At 39.9% G+C, this 22,813-nt stretch overlaps 1 protein-coding gene across 8 annotated transcripts in view; it reads left to right on the top strand.

Annotated features, from left to right (window-relative positions):
• The first annotated feature begins 7,962 nt into the window (after positions 1-7,962).
• Positions 7,963-22,813, top strand: part of HAGHL (hydroxyacylglutathione hydrolase like) — a 36,451-nt gene continuing 21,600 nt past the window's right edge. For 2 of the 8 annotated variants that reach the window (XR_012484448.1, XM_074279752.1), the window contains exons 1-4: positions 8,745-8,894; positions 12,198-12,317; positions 15,122-15,186; positions 21,750-21,867. Coding sequence is in view for 7 of the 8 variants with exons in the window: in XM_074279752.1 (XP_074135853.1) it covers positions 12,213-12,317; positions 15,122-15,186; positions 21,750-21,867 (288 nt within the window). In the remaining variant the exon portion in view is untranslated. Of the gene's footprint in view, positions 8,196-8,495; positions 8,517-8,709; positions 8,895-9,417; positions 9,505-12,197; positions 12,318-15,121; positions 15,187-21,749; positions 21,868-22,813 lie in introns of those variants that run through there. The other 6 variants (XM_074279748.1, XM_074279749.1, XM_074279753.1 and 3 more) reach the window with 6 other exon arrangements.

Genomic DNA, 22,813 nt, shown 5'->3' with positions numbered 1-22,813 from the left:
AGCCCCAGGGTTACTACCAACACCTGCCAGTTGCTATGGGGAACTGTTGCCCTCATCTTTGTTTGTCACTTGATGAAACTCCCCATGGATATATTACCAACCTGCCGGAAGATGCCTGAAGGAGGACTGTGTCAATATAGATCTTTTTTTTTTTTTTTTAAATACTAGCTTTTTATTTTCAAAATATATGCAAAGATAATTTTCAACACTCGCCCTTGCAAAACCTTGTGTTCTAATTTTTTCTCCCTCCCTTCTACCCACCCATCTCCTAAACAGCACTTAATCCAATATATGTTAAACATGTGCAATCCTTCTAGTCAGTATAAATCCCACACACAATCCACATACACATGTGTCTCGTAGCCTATTTCCTCTTTTATAAAGAGGGGGAAGGGTGAATCCTAGAACATCAGTAGTTTACCCAAAGCCCTCATTTGGACAGACAGGGAAATTGGGAATCAGAGAAAAAGGGATTTCCCTAAGGTCACACAATGGGTTAGTGGGGACCTGGGAATATGGGTTCTCCATGCCTCTTTCCATTGCACAATAAGAAGATTCTTTCTCATATAGATACTCTTCTAAACTTTAGTGCTAAAAAACTACCGGATACTATGGTGGACACTGAAAACAGATAGTTTGTTCATTGCACAGATTCATGAGTTCATTAACACAACATTTCACAGTGTGAACCTGCCCATCTATGCCTTTTCTTTGATTTTCTTTAAGATACAGATAAAATCCTTCTACAAGGAATCTTTCCCAATTGCCTTTAATACTAGTACCTTCCCACTGTTGATCATCTCCAATTTATCTTGTATATCTCTTGTTTGTATATAGTTGTTTGCATGTTGGCTTCTCTTAACAGAGGGTAAGACTGTGAGCACCCAGGGCTTTTCTTTGCATTCTTAGTTCTTAGTGCAACCTGGCACATAATAGGTGCTTAATTAATATTTTGACTACAAATCTTCCATAGGGTTTCACTCAACAAGTTGAGGGCCTTCTTCCAGGCCTCTTGAAATTTTGGGCCATCTATATGGACTGTTCCATTGCTTATCCTTTGCTCTTGTCACATGACTAGTTCAATCCCTTTTCTGAGCAGAGTTCCCTACTGACATCCTTTATTCTCTTCCTTATCGTCTTTCTTTGGTCATATGCTGCAGCTCACTCGTGCCTACCACGTTTCTGTATTGCCTTTTGGATACCCCTCATATTTAATTCTTTGAATACTGTAAAATTTCATAATGATCATATAGAATTATTGGAAAAATATCGATGGGCCTTGGTTTCAGAGAGGACATTAAACCCATCTGTTAGTTTTTCTTTCTTTTAAAAAATTTTTTTAGTTTTTAAATGTTTCTCTTGATTTCTGCTTTTTGTTTTTGTGTGTTCTTTCTTTTTGGATGGAGAGTTGTTAAAATCACCAAAGTTTCTCAAAGGTAATCCAGCCAATTCTTCTCTTCTTATTTGATTCTTAGTTCATTTCTTATCTGCTTATATCATTCCAAGATTAATGTATTTCTGTATTAGCTCTATGAAGTATAATAGGACAATAGGTGCTTAGATGTTTTATTGATGCTCTTTTTTTCTTTTTTATAGTATACTTTCTAATCTACCCCACTCCAACAATAATTATTTTTAAAAATTTAATTAAATTTAATTTTTATTATTATAGTTTTTTATTTACAAAATATATACATGGGTAATTTTTCAACACTGATCCTTCCAAAACCTTCTGTTCCAACTTTCCCCTCCTTCCCCCCACTCTCTCCCTTAGATGGCAAGTAGTCCAATACATGTTAAATACAACAATACAGTTCTTAAGTGTAACACAATGAAGTTGAACAAAATATGTCAACACATTGGCCATGTCTGACAGAATATACCACATTTCTCCCCTCCCAACATAATAGTATTTTATTTTTTCCAATTACATGTAAAGATAATTTTCAACATTCACTTTTATAAGATTTTGAGCTCCAATTATTTTTCTCCTTCCTGAGATAGATATTACTTATAATTTTAAGTAAAGCTCCATGTATTCCTTTGCTCTTCAGTGGTTATTTTTAGAAATTTTATTTTAGTAGTATATTATTTTTCCAATTACATGTAAAGATGGTTTTCAATATTAATTTCTAAAACTTTTAATCTTTGTGTGTGTGTGTGTGTGTGTGTGTGTGTGTGTGTGTGTGACAATTGGGGTTAAATGACTTGTTCAGGGTCACATAGCTAGTAAGTGTCAAGTGTCTGAAACTAGATTTGAACTACAGTCCTCCTGACTCCAAGGTAAATATTCTCTCCATTGAGTCACCTGGCTACAGCAAGTCTTTTCTTTCTTTTTAATTTTTAAAATTTTATTTATTAGTTTTTAATATTTACTTTTATAAGATTTTGATTTCTACTTTTTCTTTTTCCCTCTTCTCATTTCTCCCCAAGACAATAATTGATCTGCTGTAGGTTATATGTGTATAATCATGTTAAATATATTTCCACATTATTCATGTTATGAAAGAAGAATCAGAACAAAAGGGAAAACCATAAGAAAGAAAAAAAAACCAAAAAAGTGAAAATAGTATGCTTCAATCTGCATTTAGACTCCATAGTTTTTCCTCTGAATGTGGACAGCATTTTCCATCATGAATCTTTTAGAGCTGTCTAGATCATTTCATTCCTGAGTAAAGAGCAAAGTTAATCAAAGTAGATTATCTGAACAATATTGTCTTAATTGTGTATGATGTTCTTCTGGCTCTGTGCACTTCACTTAGCATGAATTCAAGTAAGTCTTACCAAGTTTTTCTGAAACCTACCTACTCATTATTTCTTATAGAACAATAGTATTCCTTTACACTAAACCACAATTTGTTTAGCCACTTCCCAAATGATGGACATTTCCTTAATTTCCAATTCTTTGCCACCACAATGTAAACTATTATAAACATGTTTGTATATGTGGGTCCTTCTCCATTATTTATGATCTCTTTGGGATACAGACCCAGTAGAGATTTTGCTGGGTCAAAGGGAATGCAGAGTTTTATTGCCCTTTGAGCATAGTTGCAAACTGCTGTCTAGAGTGGTTGGATCAATTCACAACTCCACCAATAATATTTTAATGTTCTAATTTTCCTACATCCTCTCCAACTTTTATCATTTTCCTTTTCTGTCATATTAATCTGAGGTATGAGTTGTTTTACTTTGTATTTCTCTAATCAATAGTGATTTAGAGCATTTTTTCATATGAATATAGATGAGTCTTCTCTTTTCAACTAGACAATGCTACCTCTCATATATGAGAGTATGATATCATGATCTAAATGTGGGGTTTCAAAGTCAATCAATCAACAAGCATTTACTATGTGTCATGCATCTTGCCTAGCACAGAGAATACAGATCATTCCTGCAGCTCAAGGAGTTTTTATTTTATCAAAAGAGAGAATAAGCACATAAACACGCATATGCAAAATAGGGGGAGGAACTGGCAGCTAAGGGACTCGGGAAAAGTCTTATGCAGAAGGTAGAGTTTGAGTTATCTTTGAAGGAATTAGTGACCCAAGGAGACGGAAGCGAGCAGACTGCAGCATTTGAGGTACTGTTGTTCCAAGATACAGAGACGAATTGAGAAATCTTTTTAAAAGGAGAATTTATTAAAGTTGACTTTGACCACACTGGATGAGTATCCAAATCATGTAGCCCCGAACAAAAGGACATAGGGCCTTTTATAGGGTCTAAAGAAATCAGCCTGCTTCCTTATTTGTTTGTTTGCAACTGTTAAGGGGGCAGGGATGCAGAAGTCTTGCATGAGATTTCCCCTACTAATGTTATACAAAAGAGGAGACAAAAGTGCAAAAGGGATTGCTGGATCTTTGTAAATTCTCAAATCTAGTTTTCCTGGGGGGTTGGGGCTATGGTTGTATACAGTCAGTATAAAAGGTATAGACAGGGAAAATTGAGGGCTTTGTTTGAGTAACAAGGCCAGTCTGGATGGACTTTCAGAGGGTATCGAGGGAAGTGATGTGTAATAAAACTGGATGGAGCAAAGTTGTGAAGAATTTTAAATGTAAAATTTAGTAGTTTAACATTTAATTCTAGAAGCAATGAGTTATTTAGAGAGCAGAGATTAATTGGAGTTCACTGGGGAGAGAGGCAGAGTTTGTGACATGATCAGACCTGTGCTTTAGGTCTTGGTGGCTGCTTAGATTGGAGTAGGGGCAAAACTGGAAGCAGGGAGACCAATTAGAAGGCTATTGCAATAGAAAGAAAAGGTGATGAATTCCTGAATTAGAGTGGGTACCTGTAGGAGTGGAGAGAAGGGGACATATTTGGAGATGTTTTAAAGGTAGAGATGACAAGATTTGAGAACTGATTGACTATGTGGGGGTGAGACCAAAGTATCAAGGATGACAAGATTGTAAATCTGGGATTCTGGAAAGAAAGTGGTACCCTTGAAGAAATAGGAAAGTTTTAGAAGAGTTTGTGAGGAAATATAATGAATTCTATTTTGTACATGTAGAGTTTAAAAGTCCTGTGGAACATCCAGTTTAAAATATCCAATAGACAAGAAGAGATGCAAGACTGGAGCTCAGGGTAGAGAGTGGGGTTGGAAAAGTAGTTGTAGGTATCATCTTCATAGAGATAATAATTTGCTCACAGAAGCTAATGAAGTCCTTAAGAATAATGAGGGAAAGGAAAGGGGGAACCCATTTGTCAGTGCATAGATCCTATGAGGCACAGTGTCCCCTGTAAAATGAATTTACAGGCCCGAAAACCTAGATTGATAAATAAAAGGTTTATTGTAGAAATTTGGAAGTAAAGCTCAGTTAGAAAGACACCAGGGCCAAAGGTGGCCATTGGTGGGCAGGGACCCTTACATGGCTGGAAGGATACCACGTGTTGGCTGGGAGGGCTCCTGCAATGAGGGCGTTCCAGCTTGTTTCTTTTATACCCAAAAGATGATGGGCAGTACCCAGTTCTGGTGGGCTTTTCAGTTAGCCCAGATCAGGTGAGGGCTGGGGGAAGCTGAGCTGATGATGGTGGGGGCTGGGCCCGGATATTCAAAGGGTGCCTTTGACCAGAATTTGTGAATCAAGGTCAGTCATGGGTTGGGCAATTAGAAAGGAATCTTAAAGGGACCCCAATCCTCATCAAGAAGAGAAAAAAAAGGGCCCAGGGCAACCTTGGATCATGCCCATATTTAGAAAGGGGAATATGATGAACCTCTAAAGTAGACTAGGAATAAACACTTAGACATGTAAGAAGAGAAGCAAGAGAGCAATATCCTGGAAACTTTTTTTTTAAATTAATTTCATAATTATAAAATTTTTTTTGACAGTACATATGCATGAGTAATTTTTTTTTTTTTTTTTACATTATCCCTTGTATTCATTTTTCCAAATTTTCCCCTCCCTCCCTCTACTCCCTCCCCCCGATGACAGGCAATCCCATACATTTTACATGTGTTACAATATAACCTAGATACAATATATGTGTGTAAATCCAATTTTCTTGTTGCACATTAAGTATTAGCTTCCGAAGGTATAAGTAACCTGGGTACATAGACAGTAGTGCTAACAATTTACATTCACTTCCCAGTGTTCCTTCTCTGGGTGTAGTTATTTCTGTCCATCATTGATCAACTGGAAGTGAGTTGGATCTTCTTTATGTTGAAGATTTCCACTTCCATCAGAATACATCCTCATACAGCATTGTTGTTGAAGTGTACAGTGATCTCCTGGTCCTGCTCATTTCACTCAGCATCAGTTCATGTAAGTCTCTCCAAGCCTCTCTGTATTCCTCCTGCTGGTCATTTCTTACAGAGCAATAATATTCCATAACCTTCATATACCATAATTTACCCAACCATTCTCCAATTGATGGACATCCATTCAACTTCCAGTTTCTAGCCACAACAAAAAGAGCTGCCACAAACAGGTCCCTTTCCCCTCCTCAGTATTTCTTTGGGATATAATCCCAATAACAGCAATGCTGGGTCAAAAGGTATGCATAGTTTGATAACTTTTTGAGCATAGTTCCAGATTGCTCTCCAGAATGGCTGTATCCGTTCACAACTCCACTAGCAATGCATCAGTGTCAATATCCTGGAAACTTTCAAAGAAGATAGTGGTCACCAGTATCAGATGCTATAGAAAGATCAAGACTGATAAGAATTGAGAAAAATCCATTGTGTTTTAGATTATATGATAACCTTGGAAAAGGTAGTTTCAGGTGAGTTTATCTATTAGTTAATTTGGGATGGTCGGATCTAATGAGCATTTTTTGTTTTGTAAGGACAGGGAGACTTGAATGTTTTTGTAAATATGGAAACAGTAGCTGTGGGGAGAGATTAAGGATTAATAAGAATGATAGTGTAAGAAATTTGATGAAGAGAGGAGGAAAACATTGTCACTATTTTAGTAATTTTGACCATTTCCAATTTTGTCATGTTCCTAATTTTATACTTAAATGCTTTCAGGATGATCTGGCTTATTTAAACCCCTGTAAATATTAGCTTTCGTCCATAGCTACAGACTGTTTTATGTACCTGTATAATTTGCCATTATCTTCCTCTATAGGGTTTTATGTTTATATTCTAAACTACTGTTGCCTTGGGGGCCATTATCAGTTGGCAAGGAGATATATTTGCTGATTGAGGCAGTTTCTAGGTTCTTTTGAGCTTCTCCTAGTCACAAGTTACATTGGTTAAATTTTCCTAATTGTGATGGTGTTTGTCATTGTTATCAATTTTCTTATTTTTTGGACATCAACAACTTCTTTAAATAGGCCAAATGAAAGTTACCTCAATTGCGTGCAATAACTGTTCATTTTTGTTCTTTATTCTAATTTTGATCTTTGCTTTAATAATTTGGTAACTGTACACTGACAGCTAATTTGGAAATGACTCCCACATCAGGACCCAGTTATTTCTTGTCTGTTAAAATATGATTAATTCCTTTTTTTGTGTTGCTAGCAAGGCTCAGTGCCTCCCACCTCTCTTTTGAAGATTATATATTTCCTAAAGATATGACATTTTCATATAGTCTATAAAGTCTTATATCCTTCTCATTTCTTTTTTTTTTTGAATGTTTTTAAAAATTAATAGTATTTCTCCCAATACATGCAAAGACAGTTTTCAGCATTCACCTTTGCAAAATCTTGTGGTCCAAATTTTTCTCCCTCTCTTCTACTCCTCCCTATCTCCAAGACAGTAAGCAATCTGATATAGGTTAAACTTATTTTTATTTTTTAATATAGTTTTTATTTACCAGATATATGCACGGGTAGTTTTTCAGCATTGACAATTGCCAAACCTTTTGTTCTAATTTTTCCCCTCCCCCCCCATGGCAGGTTGACCAATACAATACAATGTTAAAGTATAAATTAAATACAATATATGTATACATGTCCATACAATTGAGGTTAAACTTATTTTTAAACCATGTTTTACAATTCTTTGCCGTCCTTCTCTCTTTACATCCAAGTTGGAGGACCTGGGGTTAACAAGCATTTGGTAGAATGTTTACATCTCTTCAAGTTGCTTCATCTTATTTCAAACGTTTAGCTTGAGCACTAAGATAAGCAAACATCTCATGAAGTGATGATTCTTCTTGTCACTAGACAAACTATTAATAAAACAAACTCTGCTAATTCCTTTATTTTTGTCCCAGGGAAGAAACTGAACTATTCTCTGTTTGGTGACAATCCCCTTTTGCCTTCTCACATGTCACCTCACCTTTGATGTTCATAGTCTGTTTCATTTAATCTAGGCCCCTTTTCCGTCCCTCTGGCCACTCACTGTCCCTGCAGGAGCATCAAGCTGGTCAGATAGGACTAAGGACCATTTCATAGTTTCATCTGTTGCCACAGTGAAAGGCATTCACCTCCAGGTGCTTAACTGGCTTCCGTGTCTAACTGATCCTAATAAAGCTATGCAGTCCGGTCCGCACGTAAGAGTTCTTCCGTCCTGGGAGAGCCTGTCGGACAGTTGGGTGCTGGTGGGTTTATGAATCCCCTCCTTGCCAGTGGAGGCCTTTGTGGCGCCAGCCAGCCTGAGACTGGAACCTAGGTTTCGGAAAGCCTTTCTAACAAGGGGGAGAGCCCGGGTCTCTGGACTCCTGTCAACGAGCTCCCTAACAGGCCATTCTTTGCCCTCTGGGAATGGAGGCAGAAGGGCGTGTGGGAGGAAGCCGGAGGCCGGCGTCTGGCACGTGAGAGGCAGGCTCTGAGCTGGGGAAGGGGTCTTGGGGGACGGAGGACGTTTGCTCGCGGCTGGAGGGAGGGGGGAAAAGGCAGCCACACGGTACTGTAGGTGCTTGCTCAGGGATGGGGGGATGGGAATAAGGGAAGTAGCCTGGGAAGACTCAGGGGAAGAAGGTTAGGGGAGGATTTCAGGGACTGAAGGCAGGAGAAAGTGGAGAAGGAGCTGGAAGAGGACCGGCCTGGGCTAGGAGCCAGGGTGGGGCGGAGTGCTTGTGGGCCGGGCTTGGTCTGGGACGGTGGACGCTGGGGCAGGGAAACCTCAGAGATAGGTAACTGAGGCGTGGGAAGGACTCCTTAGTCCGGCAGTGCCGTGGTAGCCTGGTGGGGGGAAACCGCAGAGAGGGACGGAAGCTTCTCTCCGGGGCTTTTGGGGATGGAGGGCAGTGGGGAGGGAGGGGGCGGAGCTGGAGCTAGGGGGGAGGGAGGCGGGGGCGGAGCCTAGAGGGCGGGGGTGGGGCGCTCTCCGGACGGCCGTTGGCGGCGTGCTCTCCTGGTGGGCGGGGTTGCTCCCGGGGCCAGTGACAGCGAAGACCGGCCCCGGACGAGCCCCCAGTGCAGCCTTCGGGCTCCGCCCCCAGCTCCAGCGCGCTCCCCCCACCCCGCGCCGTTCCTACTGTCTGGACAGGTCAGGCCAGGCTCAACCACTGGTGAGGAGCCCGGATCTTGGGTGGGGTCCTTCTCCCCAGAAGGGGAGGGGGGTGGTGGCTGTAGGGGAGGGGCCGACGGGGGCGGAAGTGGAGGGGAAAACCGGCGGGGGCGGAAGCTGGCGCGGTGGGCGGAGCAGTGGGCGGAAGTGGGTGGGGCAGGAGAAGTGGAAATAGAGCCTGGGAGGGGCGGGGGTTGGGGGGAGCGGGTAGACTTTTGGGGCGCTTCTCTAAGAAGACTTGAGGCAGATGGGCAGAAGTTTGGGGATATGAGGAAATTTTGGGCATGTCAGGAGATGGATGAAGTTGGTTGTATTTGGAAGTGTGGGATCCTGCAGATGCCCAGTCCCTACATTGTTGCAGAAATTGAGGCCCAGTGAGAAGTGACACCTTTGCCCAGATCCTTTATGGAAGCCGCAGCTGACTGAGTCAGGTTCCCTAAGTGACCGAGAGGGCCCTCCATCCGCCGCCGCCCTTAGGTGCCTTGCTCGCCATCCTGGGGAGAAAGGAGTCTGTAAGGCCATCTCCCACTGTGTGTCTGTCCTTTGCCACCACGCAGCCGTGTGACCGCTTATGCTCCCGTTCTCCCAGCCTGCTCTGAGCTCTCGGTGAGGTGCGAGAAAGCAGGATTTCACAGAGTTGTCTGCAATGAATTCATGGACTCAAATCAGGAGAAATAGTTTTATGTGATGCTTAGCAAGAGGGTCAAGCTCCTAAAGAACTAGCAATTAACTTGGGAGAAAGGGCTCAAAACTTGCCTCAGAAAGCGATCACCCTGGACGGGACAGCTGGTCAATGCATTTAAAATCAAGGGTCAATGTTTGTTACTTCTTTCTGTGCGGCCTTGGGCAGACTATGTCACCTTTTGGAGGCTCCGTCCCTTCATCTGCAAACTGGGGATAACACCTGGGCCACCCAAGGTGCTTGTGAGCATCAAATGCTGGCATTCCAAAAATCTTAGACACGTCTCAGTAAATAAATAGTTGCTACATTTCAGCTAAACTGGATCACTCGCTTTTCTTTCAAATTATCTTTAAGAACTTGCTCTCACCAGTCAGACAATAGCATTTCAGTAAGCACCTATTATGGCGCTGCACTGGGACAACATGTGCACATAATAATGTTTAAATTATATATAAAGTCAGTACAAGGTAAATTCACGGGGGAGGTGCTAGTAGCTGGGGTGGCGACCAGCTCAGGTGGTTCCTGAGCTGAGCTGTGAAGGAAGCTGTCACCATGCTTTCAAGTCTTTGTTCATGTCATGCCTTATGCCCAGATGCCCTCCCATCCTTTTTTTTATTATTAATTTTATAATTATAACATTTTTTTGACAGTACATATGCATAGATAATTTTTTTTACAACATTATCCCTTGTACTCCCTTCTGTTCCGAATTTTTCCCCTCCTTTCCTCCACCCTCTCCCCTAGATGGCAGGCATTCCCATACATATTAAATATCTTATAGTATATCCTAGGTACAATATATATGTGCAGAACCGAATTTTGTTGTTGTTGCAAAGGAAGAATTGTATTTGGAAAGTAAAAATAATCTGGGGAGAAAAACAAAAACAAAACAACAACAAAAAAAATGCACAGTTTACACTCATTTCCCAGTGTTCCTTCTCTGGGTGTAGCTGATTCTGTCCATCATTGATTAATTGGATCTGAAATAGATCTTCTCTTTGTCGAAGATGTCCACTTCCATCAGAATACATCCTCATACAGTATTGTTGTTGAAGTGTATAATGATCCCCTTGTTCTGCTCATTTCACTCAGCATCAGTTGATGTAAGTCTCTCCAAGCCTCTCTGTGTTCGTCCTGCTGGTCATTTCTTACAGAGCAATAATAATAATAATAATAACCTTCATATACCATAATTTACCCAGCCATTCTCCAATTGATGGATATCCATTCATCTTCCAGTTTCTGGCCACTACAAAAAGATGCCCTCCTATCCTTGCCTGTTAATAGCTATTCTTCAAAGCCCAGCCCTGATGTCATCTCTTTCCCTGGTCCCTCTGGCTAAAAGTCCATTAAATGCTTGCTTTGTGAATGAACATTGATTGAGCACCGGCCAAACACTGAGGATACAAAGAAGGGCAAAACCCAGCTTGTTCTCAGAGCTCATGTTCTATCAGGAGAGACAACATGTAAATACTAATCAGATATATTTAGGATAAATTGGAAGTAGTCAACAAAAGGAAGGCACTAGTATTAAAAGAAATCAAGAAAAGCTTCTTGTAGAAAGTGAGATTTTAACTGAGACTTGCAGAATCCAGGAGAAGTTAGGAGATGGAAATGAGAAAGAAGAGTTCTAAACATGAGTGCAAATTCCGGAGTCTGGAGATGGAGTGTATTGTGTGAGGAAGAGCAAGTAACTGAGTGTTACTGGATCACAGCTTATTTAGAGAGGAATAAAGTATAAAAAGGTTGTAAAGGGAACCATGACCTGGACTTTCTTATTTGTTATTAATAGTATTCAATTTTTCTAAATGCATGTAAAGATAGTTTTCAACATTTACCTTTGCAAAACCTTGTATTCCAAAATTTTCTCTCTCTCCCTGCCCTTTCTTCCCCAAGACAATGAGCAAACTAGTACAGTTTGTGCAATTCGTCTAAACATATTTCTAAAGTTGTACAAAAAAAATTAGATCAAAAGGGGAAAAATAAGAAAGAAAAACAAACAACAAATACTATGCTTTGATCCACATTCAGTCTCCATAATTCTCTCTCTGGGTGCAGAAGACTCTCTCTATCACAAGTTGGAGTTGGCCTGAATTGCCTCATTGTTGAAAAGAAACACATCCATCACAGTTGATCATTACATAATCTTGTTGCCATGTACAATGTTCTCTTGGTTCTGCTCACTTCATTTAGCATCACTTCATGTAACTGTCTCCAGGCCTCTCTGAAATTCTCCTCCTCATCGTTTCTTACAGAACAATAATATTCCATAACATTCGTATACCACTATTTATTCAGCCATTCTCCAACCAAAGGATAAGGGACTTGAAATGATTGATTCTTCTCTGCATTCTTCCAGGATTTAATTAGTAGCACTTATATAGCTTTTAAGGGGTCCTGATTTATACTATACTTAACTGTAGGTATTTTATGTTTCACTATATATGTATATATAATTTGTTATATTTCACAAATGTGTTCCTCAAGGGCAGGAAGGTCTCTCATCCATCTTTTTCCTCCCTCTTTAGGATTGCTCATACAGATCCTTTCTGTAGTAGATACTTAGGAAATGATTGTTAATTTACAGATTGAAAATTTTCATTTTCTTTAACTTTCATGTAGAGCTGGAAACTGACCATGAAGGTCAAGGTTATTTCAGTTTTGGAAGACAACTACATGTATTTGGTCATTGAAGAGAATACCAGAGAAGCCATTGCAATAGATGCAACAGTTCCCAAAAGGGTAAGTATAGATTTGAGAACTTGTCCTTTGTGCACCTCAGTAAGGTGGCAGCCGCCAGGGCCAACTATTCTCAAGAGGCTGGGGTTGCTTCAGAAACTGAAGAATTCCCAGTTTTGAGTTATTGTACTTTGGTTAGTGAGTTATTAGGATTCTAATCAATGTTTTAAAGTTTAAGCTCTATGATAACTTTTAAATTATTAAAGAATTAAAATGAATGAAGTTGAACAACAGTTAAATTTAAAAGCAAAAAATTTTGAGGAATCTTTTTGGGATCCTTTTCCTATTCAGGTGATTAGGATAAGGGTGACAGATTAGGCAGGAGTATACTTTTTCTAGATCCCAAATTCTGTAAATCCTCCTGTTTTAGTAGATTTGGTCATAGTAATAATGGTAAAATGGCATATGAAAGAAAGGAATAGCTTTATTGGATTTCTGGCTCTGTCACTGTGTGATTGCTGCTGTCATTTTTTTTTTTTTTAAGATTATTTATTTTTAAAGTGAAGAGGTTTACTAGATGAACTTTAAAGTCACTGTTGACATTAAGTATGGCCAAGATTTTTATGGTAATAGAGAAAGAAGAAGTTATAAAACTGAGATTGAGAAAATTTGTTGCGTCTTGTCTCTTGATAATTACACTTCCCTTGTCCTCCATGCTGATCCCTCTCAAAGCCCTGCATATACCCAACTAATGGCCTTCCTGGAGGTCGTGCCCCTTAGGGATCATAAACATGAGACACACCTTTAAGTCTGACATTGAGGTTATGGAATCTCTCACACACCTGAGGAAGAGCTCAGAGAGCCTCACTATGGCTGTATTGGAGATGTTCTCACATCTTACCTTTGTTTCCTCTGTGCTTCTACAGCAAAATGGTGGTTAGATCAGGTCACTAAGCTGTCCTCAGTGAGGTGAAATTTCTTGATGCGTTTCTTTAGAGATTCAAATTTGTCTAGGGATGGGCTGTCATTGTTGTCTGCTTAGCAACTGTGTCCTCCTCTTCTGACTAGCCTTATTTAGGAATCAGTCAGATTGCTCTTCCTCTTTTTTAAGCTGTCTCCTGTTGTTTCTGAAAACTACTGATCCAATTTTATGAGTCAAGGGGAGGGTAGTTTCGAAACAAGGACAAAAGGCAGAGATTTAAGAAGACATATCAATGCAAAACAATTTTAAAGAGAAACAAGTGCAAAAAGATGTCAGCTGACTGCAGGAGCAGAAGCAGAAGAAGAATTCTTAGGATGGGTCCCAGCTAGAGCTTAGGTCATTGTTTACCTGGAAAAGAGACTGAGAGCAGGAGCCCTGTGTCTACTGTCCAGGGTCACTACCTTGGACTATTTCCAAATATAACAAACAATCCTGATGCAGGACTAGAAGCTCTTTTACCCATGCAGCCCATTTGTGGGAAGTCCTGCCTAACACTGCCTAAGCATTCCATGAAAGCCCTCTGTTATTCCAGCTCCTTCTCTTCTTCCCTCTCACCCCTCTATCCCAAGGACTCATTATTCTACTTTCTGATATCTGGCCTTTGGATCCTCCCAAGATTCAGTTCTGGCCATGCTTGTGTTGAGAAACTTACAGATTGTTATGTGTGTTATGCATATGTGTATGTTATGTATGTGGTGGGTGCCATATGCACATAGGTTATGTGTATTACATGTTATATGTGTTATGAGCATGAATGTTATGTGTACTGTGATGTGTGTTGTGTGTATTTTATGCATGTGTATATGTGTTGTGTGTTATGTGTGTTATATGTAGAGAGAGAGTGTGTGTGTGTGTGTGTGTGATACCAGTGGTAGGTGGGAAGAGATACAATGAAATACAGCTCATTGTGAGCTGAGCAAGGACCAGATTTATGTAACTACTGGGGTGAGCTGTGTAGGTGGGAGGGGATGGAGCCCTGACAAATGTCCCAGCAGTATCTTTTCTTCAGCCCTTCCCTTAAATGGAGCAGAAGCCTCCAAGCCATCTGAGGGCTGGGCTTTGCCCGAGGAGTGCCTGTCTCCTGCCTTGCCGCCTCCTCCTCTTTGAGCTAGACTCACTTGGGATGGCGCCTGCTGTCATTCTCTGTCTAGCCTCAGGCCTAACTGGCCATTGCTGCTTGTCATAGTCTGTGCATCTTCGGTGCATGTGTGCAAAAGCATGGGCACAAGCACAGAGGGGGATCAGGGAGCTCAAGAAGCTACTGAGCAATGAAAGGGCAAGCGACCTACCCGTAAGCTACAGCTCTGCCCCGTGTTAGCCTTGTGACCTCCCACGTGGGGCCTCACTTTCCCACTATGGAAAGTCTAGATAGAGGATTAATTAACCTCCAAGCTCCCTTTCAGTTTGGATAGTCTGTGCTTGTGCTTGTGATTCTTGGGAAGGCTTTTGCTTCTTGGTGGTAAAGCCCCTTTGGACTGATGGGCTGGTAGCTTCTGCTGACAAGAATCTATCGGTACTGATTCTAGTTCTTATTTTCCCCAGATGCCAAAAGATTCTTTGTGAGGGTTCCTCTAGGGGAGACAGATCTGGGAAATTCCTTAGCATCCCCTCATCAGTTGCTGTACACTAACCTGATTATAGGAGGATAAGGTCTGCAGGCTGCCCTGCTTTAGGATCAGTCCTGTGCTCTGTATGGCCCCAAGCAGGCTGCTTTAATTATGTGTTCCTACCTAATGTATGTATTCCTTCCTCCTCAGTCCTCTCTCTAGTATTAAGACTTGCCTCCTTTACTCCCTCAAACCTCTCATCTCTTGCTGATTAATATGGTCCTTGGGCAGAGCTCAGGAGGAAGCAGATTTCTCAGGAACTCCCAATTCCCTTTCAGTTGCTGGAAATTGTCAGGAAGGAGGAAGTGAAGCTGACTACCATCTTGACCACTCATCATCACTGGTAAGTTATTTTCCTTTGTCTGAAGACTGTATGTTCTAGTCCTAGACCCTTCAACAAGACTAGATCTATTAGGGGCAACTAGATGGAACTAGTGAATAGAGTGTTGACCCTAAGTCAGGAAAACCTGAGTTTAAATCTGGCCTTGGCTACTGACTAGCTGGGTGATCTGGGTAAGTTACTTAACTTTATTTGTCTCAGTTTCTTCAACTGTAAAATGGGAGTAATGTAATTACCTCTCAAAGTTGTTAAGAGGATCAAATGAGATAATATTTGTAAAAGTGCTTAACAGTGCCTGGCACATAGCAGGTGCTTAATAAAAGCTAGTTTTCTTCTCCTTCCCTGCACTTCTCTATATCTTTCAGAGAGGAACTTGACATTACTTTCTTTTTTTTTCTTTCCTGAGGCTGGGTTTAAGTGACTTGCCCAGGGTCACACAGCTAGGAAGTTAAGTGTCTGAGACCAGATTTGAACTCTGGTCCTCCTGAATTCAGGGCTGGTGCTCTATCCACTGCGCCACCTAGCTGCCCTGACATTACTTTCTTTGATGAGCAGCACATGTAGGTCCTAGACAGATTCACTAGTGTGGGGGGAAAAAAATCACCCCATAAGACCAAAAGAGAAACTGAGGCAGAGCTCCAAGCCAAAAGCACTTAATTAAAGAAATCCCGTTCCCCTCCCACCAAACAGACCTCAGACCTCCCTCTTGATCTGAGGTACCCTTTAAGACACTACTTTTATAAGGTAACAGTGATGCTAAATATAGAATCAATATAGAACAGAATAACTATAGACAGCAATTTCATTGGTTCCCATAATACAAAGGCTAAACAATGAATACCAGCAAAGTCATAAGGTTTCAAGATGGGCATTCTCAGTCCTTTTTTGGAGGAATTCAGCACTTAATAGCCTTCATTACTGTTCTGTATCTTGTACTGGTTTTATATCTGGAAATTAAACTTCACTTATTGGAGAAAAAGAAGGTAGGCAATAGGAGATGGAGAATAAGCTGTGGGGTTTAGATGAAAGGACACTGGATTTGGAAAAAGAGGGCCTGGGTTTAAGTCTCAATTCTATTACTACCAATCAGTAAAAATTTATTGTCTATTGTGTGCTGGGCACTATGACAGCATGATAGGGCAAGTCATTCCCCTCCTTTGAGCCTCAGTTGCCTCATTAGTAAAATAGGGATTATAACATTTACATGATTCACCCCATGGGATTGTTGTAAAAATTGTATATTATGAGTATTAAAAGGCTATAGTAATGTCACTTGGCATTATTATTGTTTACAAAATCATCATGCCTGGAAGAAAATGTTGCACTTGACTATACTACTACCTGGACCAATCCAATATAATCCAAGATCAAAGTTTGGGCTTGGAGTGAGATGAACTGAGGTTCTGAAAAAATGGTGATTATCCATACTTTGTTACATGGCTGTGTTTAATTTTTATTATTTTTTTATTATAGCTTTTTATTGACAGAACATGTACATGGGTAATTTTTCAACATTGAACAACATCACTTCTGTTCCAATCTTTCCCTTCCCTCCACTCCTTCCCCTAGATGGCAGGCAGTCTCATACATGTTAAATATATTAAAGTGTATCTTAAATACAATATATGTGTACACATTTATACAGTTCTCTTTTTGTAAAAATAATCTGGGAAGAAAAACAAAAATGCAAGCAGTCCATACTCATTTCCCAGTGTTCTTTCTCTGGGTGTAGCTGATTCTATTCATTACTGATCAATTGGATCTGAATTGGATCCTCTCATTGCTGAAGATATCCATGTCCATCAGAACTGATCCTCATACAGTATTGTGGTTGAAATGTATAATGATCTCCTGGACCTACTCATTTCACTCAGCATAAGTTCATGTAAGTCTCTCCAGGCCTCTCTTTATTCATCCTGCTGATCGTTTTTTACAGAACAATGATATTCCATAACATTCATATACCCCAACTTATTCAGCCATTCTCCAACTGATGGCATCCATTCAATTTCCAGTTTCTTGACACTACAAAGAGGGCTGCCACAAACATTTTGGCACATACAGGTCCCTTTCCATTCTTTAAAATCTCTTTGGGATATAAGCTCAGTAGTAACACTGCTGGGTCAAAGGGTATGCACAGTTTGATAACTTTTTGAACATAGTTCCAAATTGTACTCTAGAATGGCTGGATCCATTCACAACTCCATTAATAATGCATCAGTGTCCCAATTTTCCCGAATCCACTCCAACAATAGTCATTATCTTTTCCTGTCAGATTAGCCAATCTGACTGGTGTGTAGTGGTATTTCAGAGTTGTCTTAATTTGCATTTCTCTGATCAATAGTGATTTAGAGCATTTTTTCATATGAATAGAAATAGTTTCAATTTCTTCATCTGACCATTTATCCTTTGACCATATATCAATTGGAGAATGGCTTGATTTCTTAATAGAGTCAATTTTCTGTATATTTTGGAAATGAGGCCTTTATCAGAACCTTTGACTGTAAAAATGGTTTCCCAGTTTATTGTTACCCTCCTAATCATGTCTGCATTAGTTTTGTTTGTACAAAAGCTTTTTAACTTGATATAATAAAATTTTTCTATTTTATGATCAATAATGATCTCTAGTTCTTTGGTCACAAATTCCTTCCTCCTCCACAGATCTGGGAGGTCAACTATCCTATATTCTTCTAATTTATTTATAATCTCATTCTTTATGCCTAAATCATGAACCTATGTTGATCTTATCTTGGTGTGTAAAGTGTTAAGTGTGGGTCCATGCCTAATTTCTGCATACTAATTTCTAATTTTTCCAGCAGTTTTTGTCAAATAGTAAATTCTTATCCCAAAAGTTGGGGTCTTTGGGTTTGTCAAACATTAGATTGCTATAGTTATTGACTATTTTGTCCTCATGACTGTGTTTTAGACAGAAAATCCAGAGTATACCTGTGCAAGTCATGTTTCTTAGGTTATAGATATTTCAGTTTCTTAACTTTGGGAGTTTGAATACTTGGAGCTTTGATTTGGTTTGTTGTCCAAATACAAAAGGCCTAGATAATGGAGAATGGAACTGTATGGACTAATGCAAAATGAAATGAGCAGAACCAAGAGAGAACAGTGTACACAGAAACAGCAACACTGTGCAGTGATCAACTTTGATAGATTTAGCTCTCCTCAGCAATATAATGATTCAAGACAATTCCAACAGACTCATGATGGAAAATGCTATCTACATCCAGAGAAAGAACTATGGAGATTGGATGAAGATCAAATCATACAATTTTCACTATATTTAAAGAAAATTTAGGATGGAATATATTCCCATGTATAGATAAATCAGAATATTAAGTTTGAGATAGTTTTCCAACACTGTGATATAGGATAGTACTCCAGGTCAGTAGAGCAGAAAGAACTCAATGATTTGGAGTGAGAGGATTTGGTTGGCCTCCAGTTCTGCTACTTATTTTGATGTCCTTTGTCAAGTCACTTTACTTCATTGAAGTTTCCTTATCTAAAAAATGAGATTGAACTAGATGGCCATTAAAAGGCTTTCATTTCTAAGCCTATGGAATCCTAAATAATTTCACCATTCTTTTTTGTTTGTTTGTTTTTTGTTTATTGTTGAGGCAATTGTGGTTAAGTGATTTATTCAGGATCACATAACTAGTAAGTGTTAAGTCTTTGAAGCCAGATTTGAAGTCAGATCTTCCTGATTCCAAGCCTGGTGCTTTATCCACGGGCAGCTCTATCTAGCTGCCTCTAAGTTCACTTTTCTGATATCAGTTTCCCCATATGTTATAGGCCATTTGTACTACCTGTCCACAGGAATGTTATGAAGAATTTTGTTGAACTAAAGAGCATTATGCCAATGTAATGGAACAATTATCTTTTTTCCTTTGTTAAAAACCATACCAACCTTAGAAACTTATTCTTATGTTGTGAAATATATATTGATGGCTGTACATGAAAAGGAAGAAAATAAGTATTAGGACCAACATCAAAAGGACTGGCAATTATGGATTAGGTTGGGGTATTCAGGATTCAAAGGTAGGCCAGTGTGCCTCCTGCTGTAAATTGTGAATTCAGGGATCACTGTAGAAAAAGGTAAAAGGTAAAAGCCTTGGGTTCAAAGCTACATGGTCCTCTGCTTGGTGATAAATGGCGGAACTAATATATTAGGCAGTTTGTGGAGAGTTAGTAAACCTAAGACCTAGTATGAAATCCTTTACATGTAGGTGGTGGCAGCTGGGGACTTAAGGAACAGAAAGTAGAAAAGAGAAGTCCCTTATCTCACAGCATAATCTCATTATTTCATAATGCAGTTATTCCTAGGGCATCATGGATATTAAGGCATGGCACCCCCAAGATCTAGAAAATCTGCATAAAATGTATTGGCCCTCCCTTTGTAGCAGAGAAGTATCAATATTATGGTATTAAAAGATAAAATATATTGATATCATATAATCCTAGACATATATTTTATGTATTTCTGAGTTTCTAAACTTTTTCTTTGTTGTTTGCTGGCTTTCCTGTGTAGTCTGTGGCTTCTGCAAAATTCCTTCAAAATTCCCATTTAATTTTCTATACAACCTGTGATATACTGAAACCATGATTAGTAAAGTCTCAATGTGGAAGGGATAACTATAGTTGGAGGAAACCCTTTGTGGTTCTCTAATAGAACTTGTACAAGGAACTCTTTCTTCTCAGCTAAGTGATCATTTCACCATCTCTTTGAAAGATCGCCAGTAGGCTCTCAGATCTGTGGAAGAAGAATGGATTTATGACCAAAGAAGAACTAGAGATCATTGTTGATCACAAAATAGAAAATTTTGATTATATCAAATTGAAAAGTTTTTGTACAAACAAAACTAATGCAGATAAGATTAGAAGGGAAGCAATAAACTGGGAAAACATTTTTATAGTCAAAGGTTCTGATAAAGGCCTCTTTTCCAAAATATATTGAGAATTGACTCTAATTTATAAGAAATCAAGCCATTCTCCAATTGATAAATGGTCAAAGAATATGAACAGACAATTCTCAGAGGAAGAAATTGAAACTATTTCTAGCCATATGAAAAGATGCTTAAGTCATTGTTAATCAGAGAAACTCAAATTAAGACTAGTCTGAGGTACCATGACACACCTGTCAGATTGGCTGGAATGACAGGGAAAGATAATGCGGAATGTTGAAGGGGATGTGGGAAAACAGGGACACTGATACATTGTTGGTGGAATTGTGAATATATCCAGCCATTCTGGAGAGAGATTTGGAACTATGCTCAAAAAGTTATTAAACTGTGCATATTCTTTCATCCAGCAGTGTTTCTACTGAGCCTATATCCCAAAGAGATCTTTAAAAAAGGGAAAAGAGCTCACATGTGCAAAACTTTTTGTGTCAGCCCTCTTTGTGGTGTCCAGAAACTGGAAACTGAGTGGATGCCCATCAATTAGAGAATGGCTGAATAAATTGTGGTACATGAATGTTATGTAATATTATTCTTGTATAAGAAATGACCAACAGGATGATTTCAGAAAGGCCTGGAGAGACTTACTTACATGAACAGATGCTGAGTGAAATGAGCAGGACCAGGAGATCGTTGTATACTTCAACAACAATACTATATGATAATCAATTCTGATGGATGTGGCCATCTTCAACAATGAGATGAACCAAATCAGTTCCAATAGAGCAGTAATGAATTGAACCAGCTACACCCATCGAAAGAACTCTGGGAGATGACTATGGACCACTACATAAAATTCCCAATCCCTCTAATTTTGTCCACCTGCATTTTTTATTTCCTTCACTGGCTAATTGTACACTATTTCAAAGTCAAATTCTTTTTGTACAGCAAAATAACTGTTTGGGCATGTATATATATATTATATTTAATTTATACTTTAACATATTTAACACGTATTGGTCAACCTGCCATCTGGGGGAAGGCGTGGGAGGAAGGAGGGGAAAAATTGGAACAAAAGGTTTGGCAATTGTCAATGCTATAAAATTACCCATGTATATATCTGGTAATAAAAAAACAAAACAAAACAAAAAACCAGTAAAATCCTTGAGGACATGAAAAGAAAGAAAGAAAGAAAGAAAAAAAAAAGAAAGAAAGAAAGAAAGAAAGAAAGAAAGAGGAAGAAAGAAAGAGGAAGAAAGAAAGAGGAAGAAAGAAAGAAAGAAAGATTGCCGGTAGGGACAGCTAGATGGTGCAGTAGATAGAGCACCAGCTCTGAAGTCAGGAGGACCCGAGTTCAAATGTGGTCTCAGACACTTAACACTTCCTAGCTGTGTGACCCTGGGCAAGTCACTTAACCCTAATTGCCTCAGAAAAAAAACAAAACAAAAAACAGAAAAAGAAAGATCTCCAGTGATAGGAAAACCACTCTCTCCTGAGATAGTTCATTTGAGTGTTAGGTAGGAAGTCACTTTACCCTTTGCTTCTCATTCTGCTTTTTAAGATTAAAGCTCTTACTTGGTTTTTGGAGCTGTGGGGAAGGGAAGCTGGGATGTAGAGAACTGTAGCTTATTGCTGGTCCTTAAAAGCTTCCTGTCTGTGCAGGGATCATTCCAGGGGCAATGAGGAACTGGTGCAGCTGGTTCCAGGGCTTCAGGTGTACGGGGCTGATGAGCGCATTGGTGCCTTGACACACAAGTTGATTCACAACCAGGAGCTCAAGGTACTGTAGCTGACTGGGGGGCAGGACAGGGTCATGTGTTCCCTTCTGTCCTTCCCTCCTCTCGGATGTCCTGTGCCTCAGGTGTGTCAGCCCTGGGAACTTTCAGAGTTAATTTGATTGTTGGGCTAGAAGCAGGGATCAAGAGTCGGGAACGTGACAAGCAAGTCACTGCTAAGTCACTTAGCATGAGAGAGAGATGAGAAGGAGGGAGATCCGGACTCTGTCTAGAAGGCTCAGTCTGTTCTGGGAAGATGGGAATTACACACGGAAAAAGGAAAAGAAAGATGATTATCAGGGTACAAACAGGTTGCCCGGGGGCATGGAGAGGAACATGGATCGGATACCATTTTTGTTGTATGCCCTGGGCTATACTTCGAGGAGTCTGTGTTGGGTGCTTCTATCTGATCTTTGTGGAGAAGCACTCACAGGGGACCTTAAGAGAGCTTCTCCAGCTGGCTCCCACCTGGAGAGAGGCTAAAGCAGCTGAGATAAGTTTTGGCCAGAAGGGGGCATCACTGAGCTTGCGGTGAATCGGTGAGATCTCCTTGCTAAAGAGAGACCAAAATCTCCTTCTAGAGGGGGTTTTAGAGGATGAGGTTGGCCTTCTTTGGTCTTGTAAGTGCCTCCCGTTGGAGGCAGTGTGGTGCAAACAAAGGAGCTGGGGTAGATTATCTCCAAGGAACCTTCCTCCTCTGACCTTCTGTGTTCTGAGGCTGGCCAGATCAAAGGCTTCATTGTTTACCCTTTTATGCAGAATGGGTAATGGAAATTAGGGGGAATGATCCCACCAAGTCTGTCTGTCTTCAGGAACCTATTTAGGTGAGACACAGAGACTTTTATCTCAGTCTTGTTTCCATTGGCCTCCTGCCATGAGAGTGAGACAAACCATACCTGGAGGAAGGATATGGGATAGGGGTTATAGAGACTACATCAGGCAGCTTGGGAG

This window comes from Sminthopsis crassicaudata, chromosome 1 (assembly GCF_048593235.1).
Source record: "Sminthopsis crassicaudata isolate SCR6 chromosome 1, ASM4859323v1, whole genome shotgun sequence".
NCBI lineage: Eukaryota > Metazoa > Chordata > Mammalia > Dasyuromorphia > Dasyuridae > Sminthopsis > Sminthopsis crassicaudata.
This window is presented reverse-complemented; position numbering and strand designations above follow the sequence as displayed.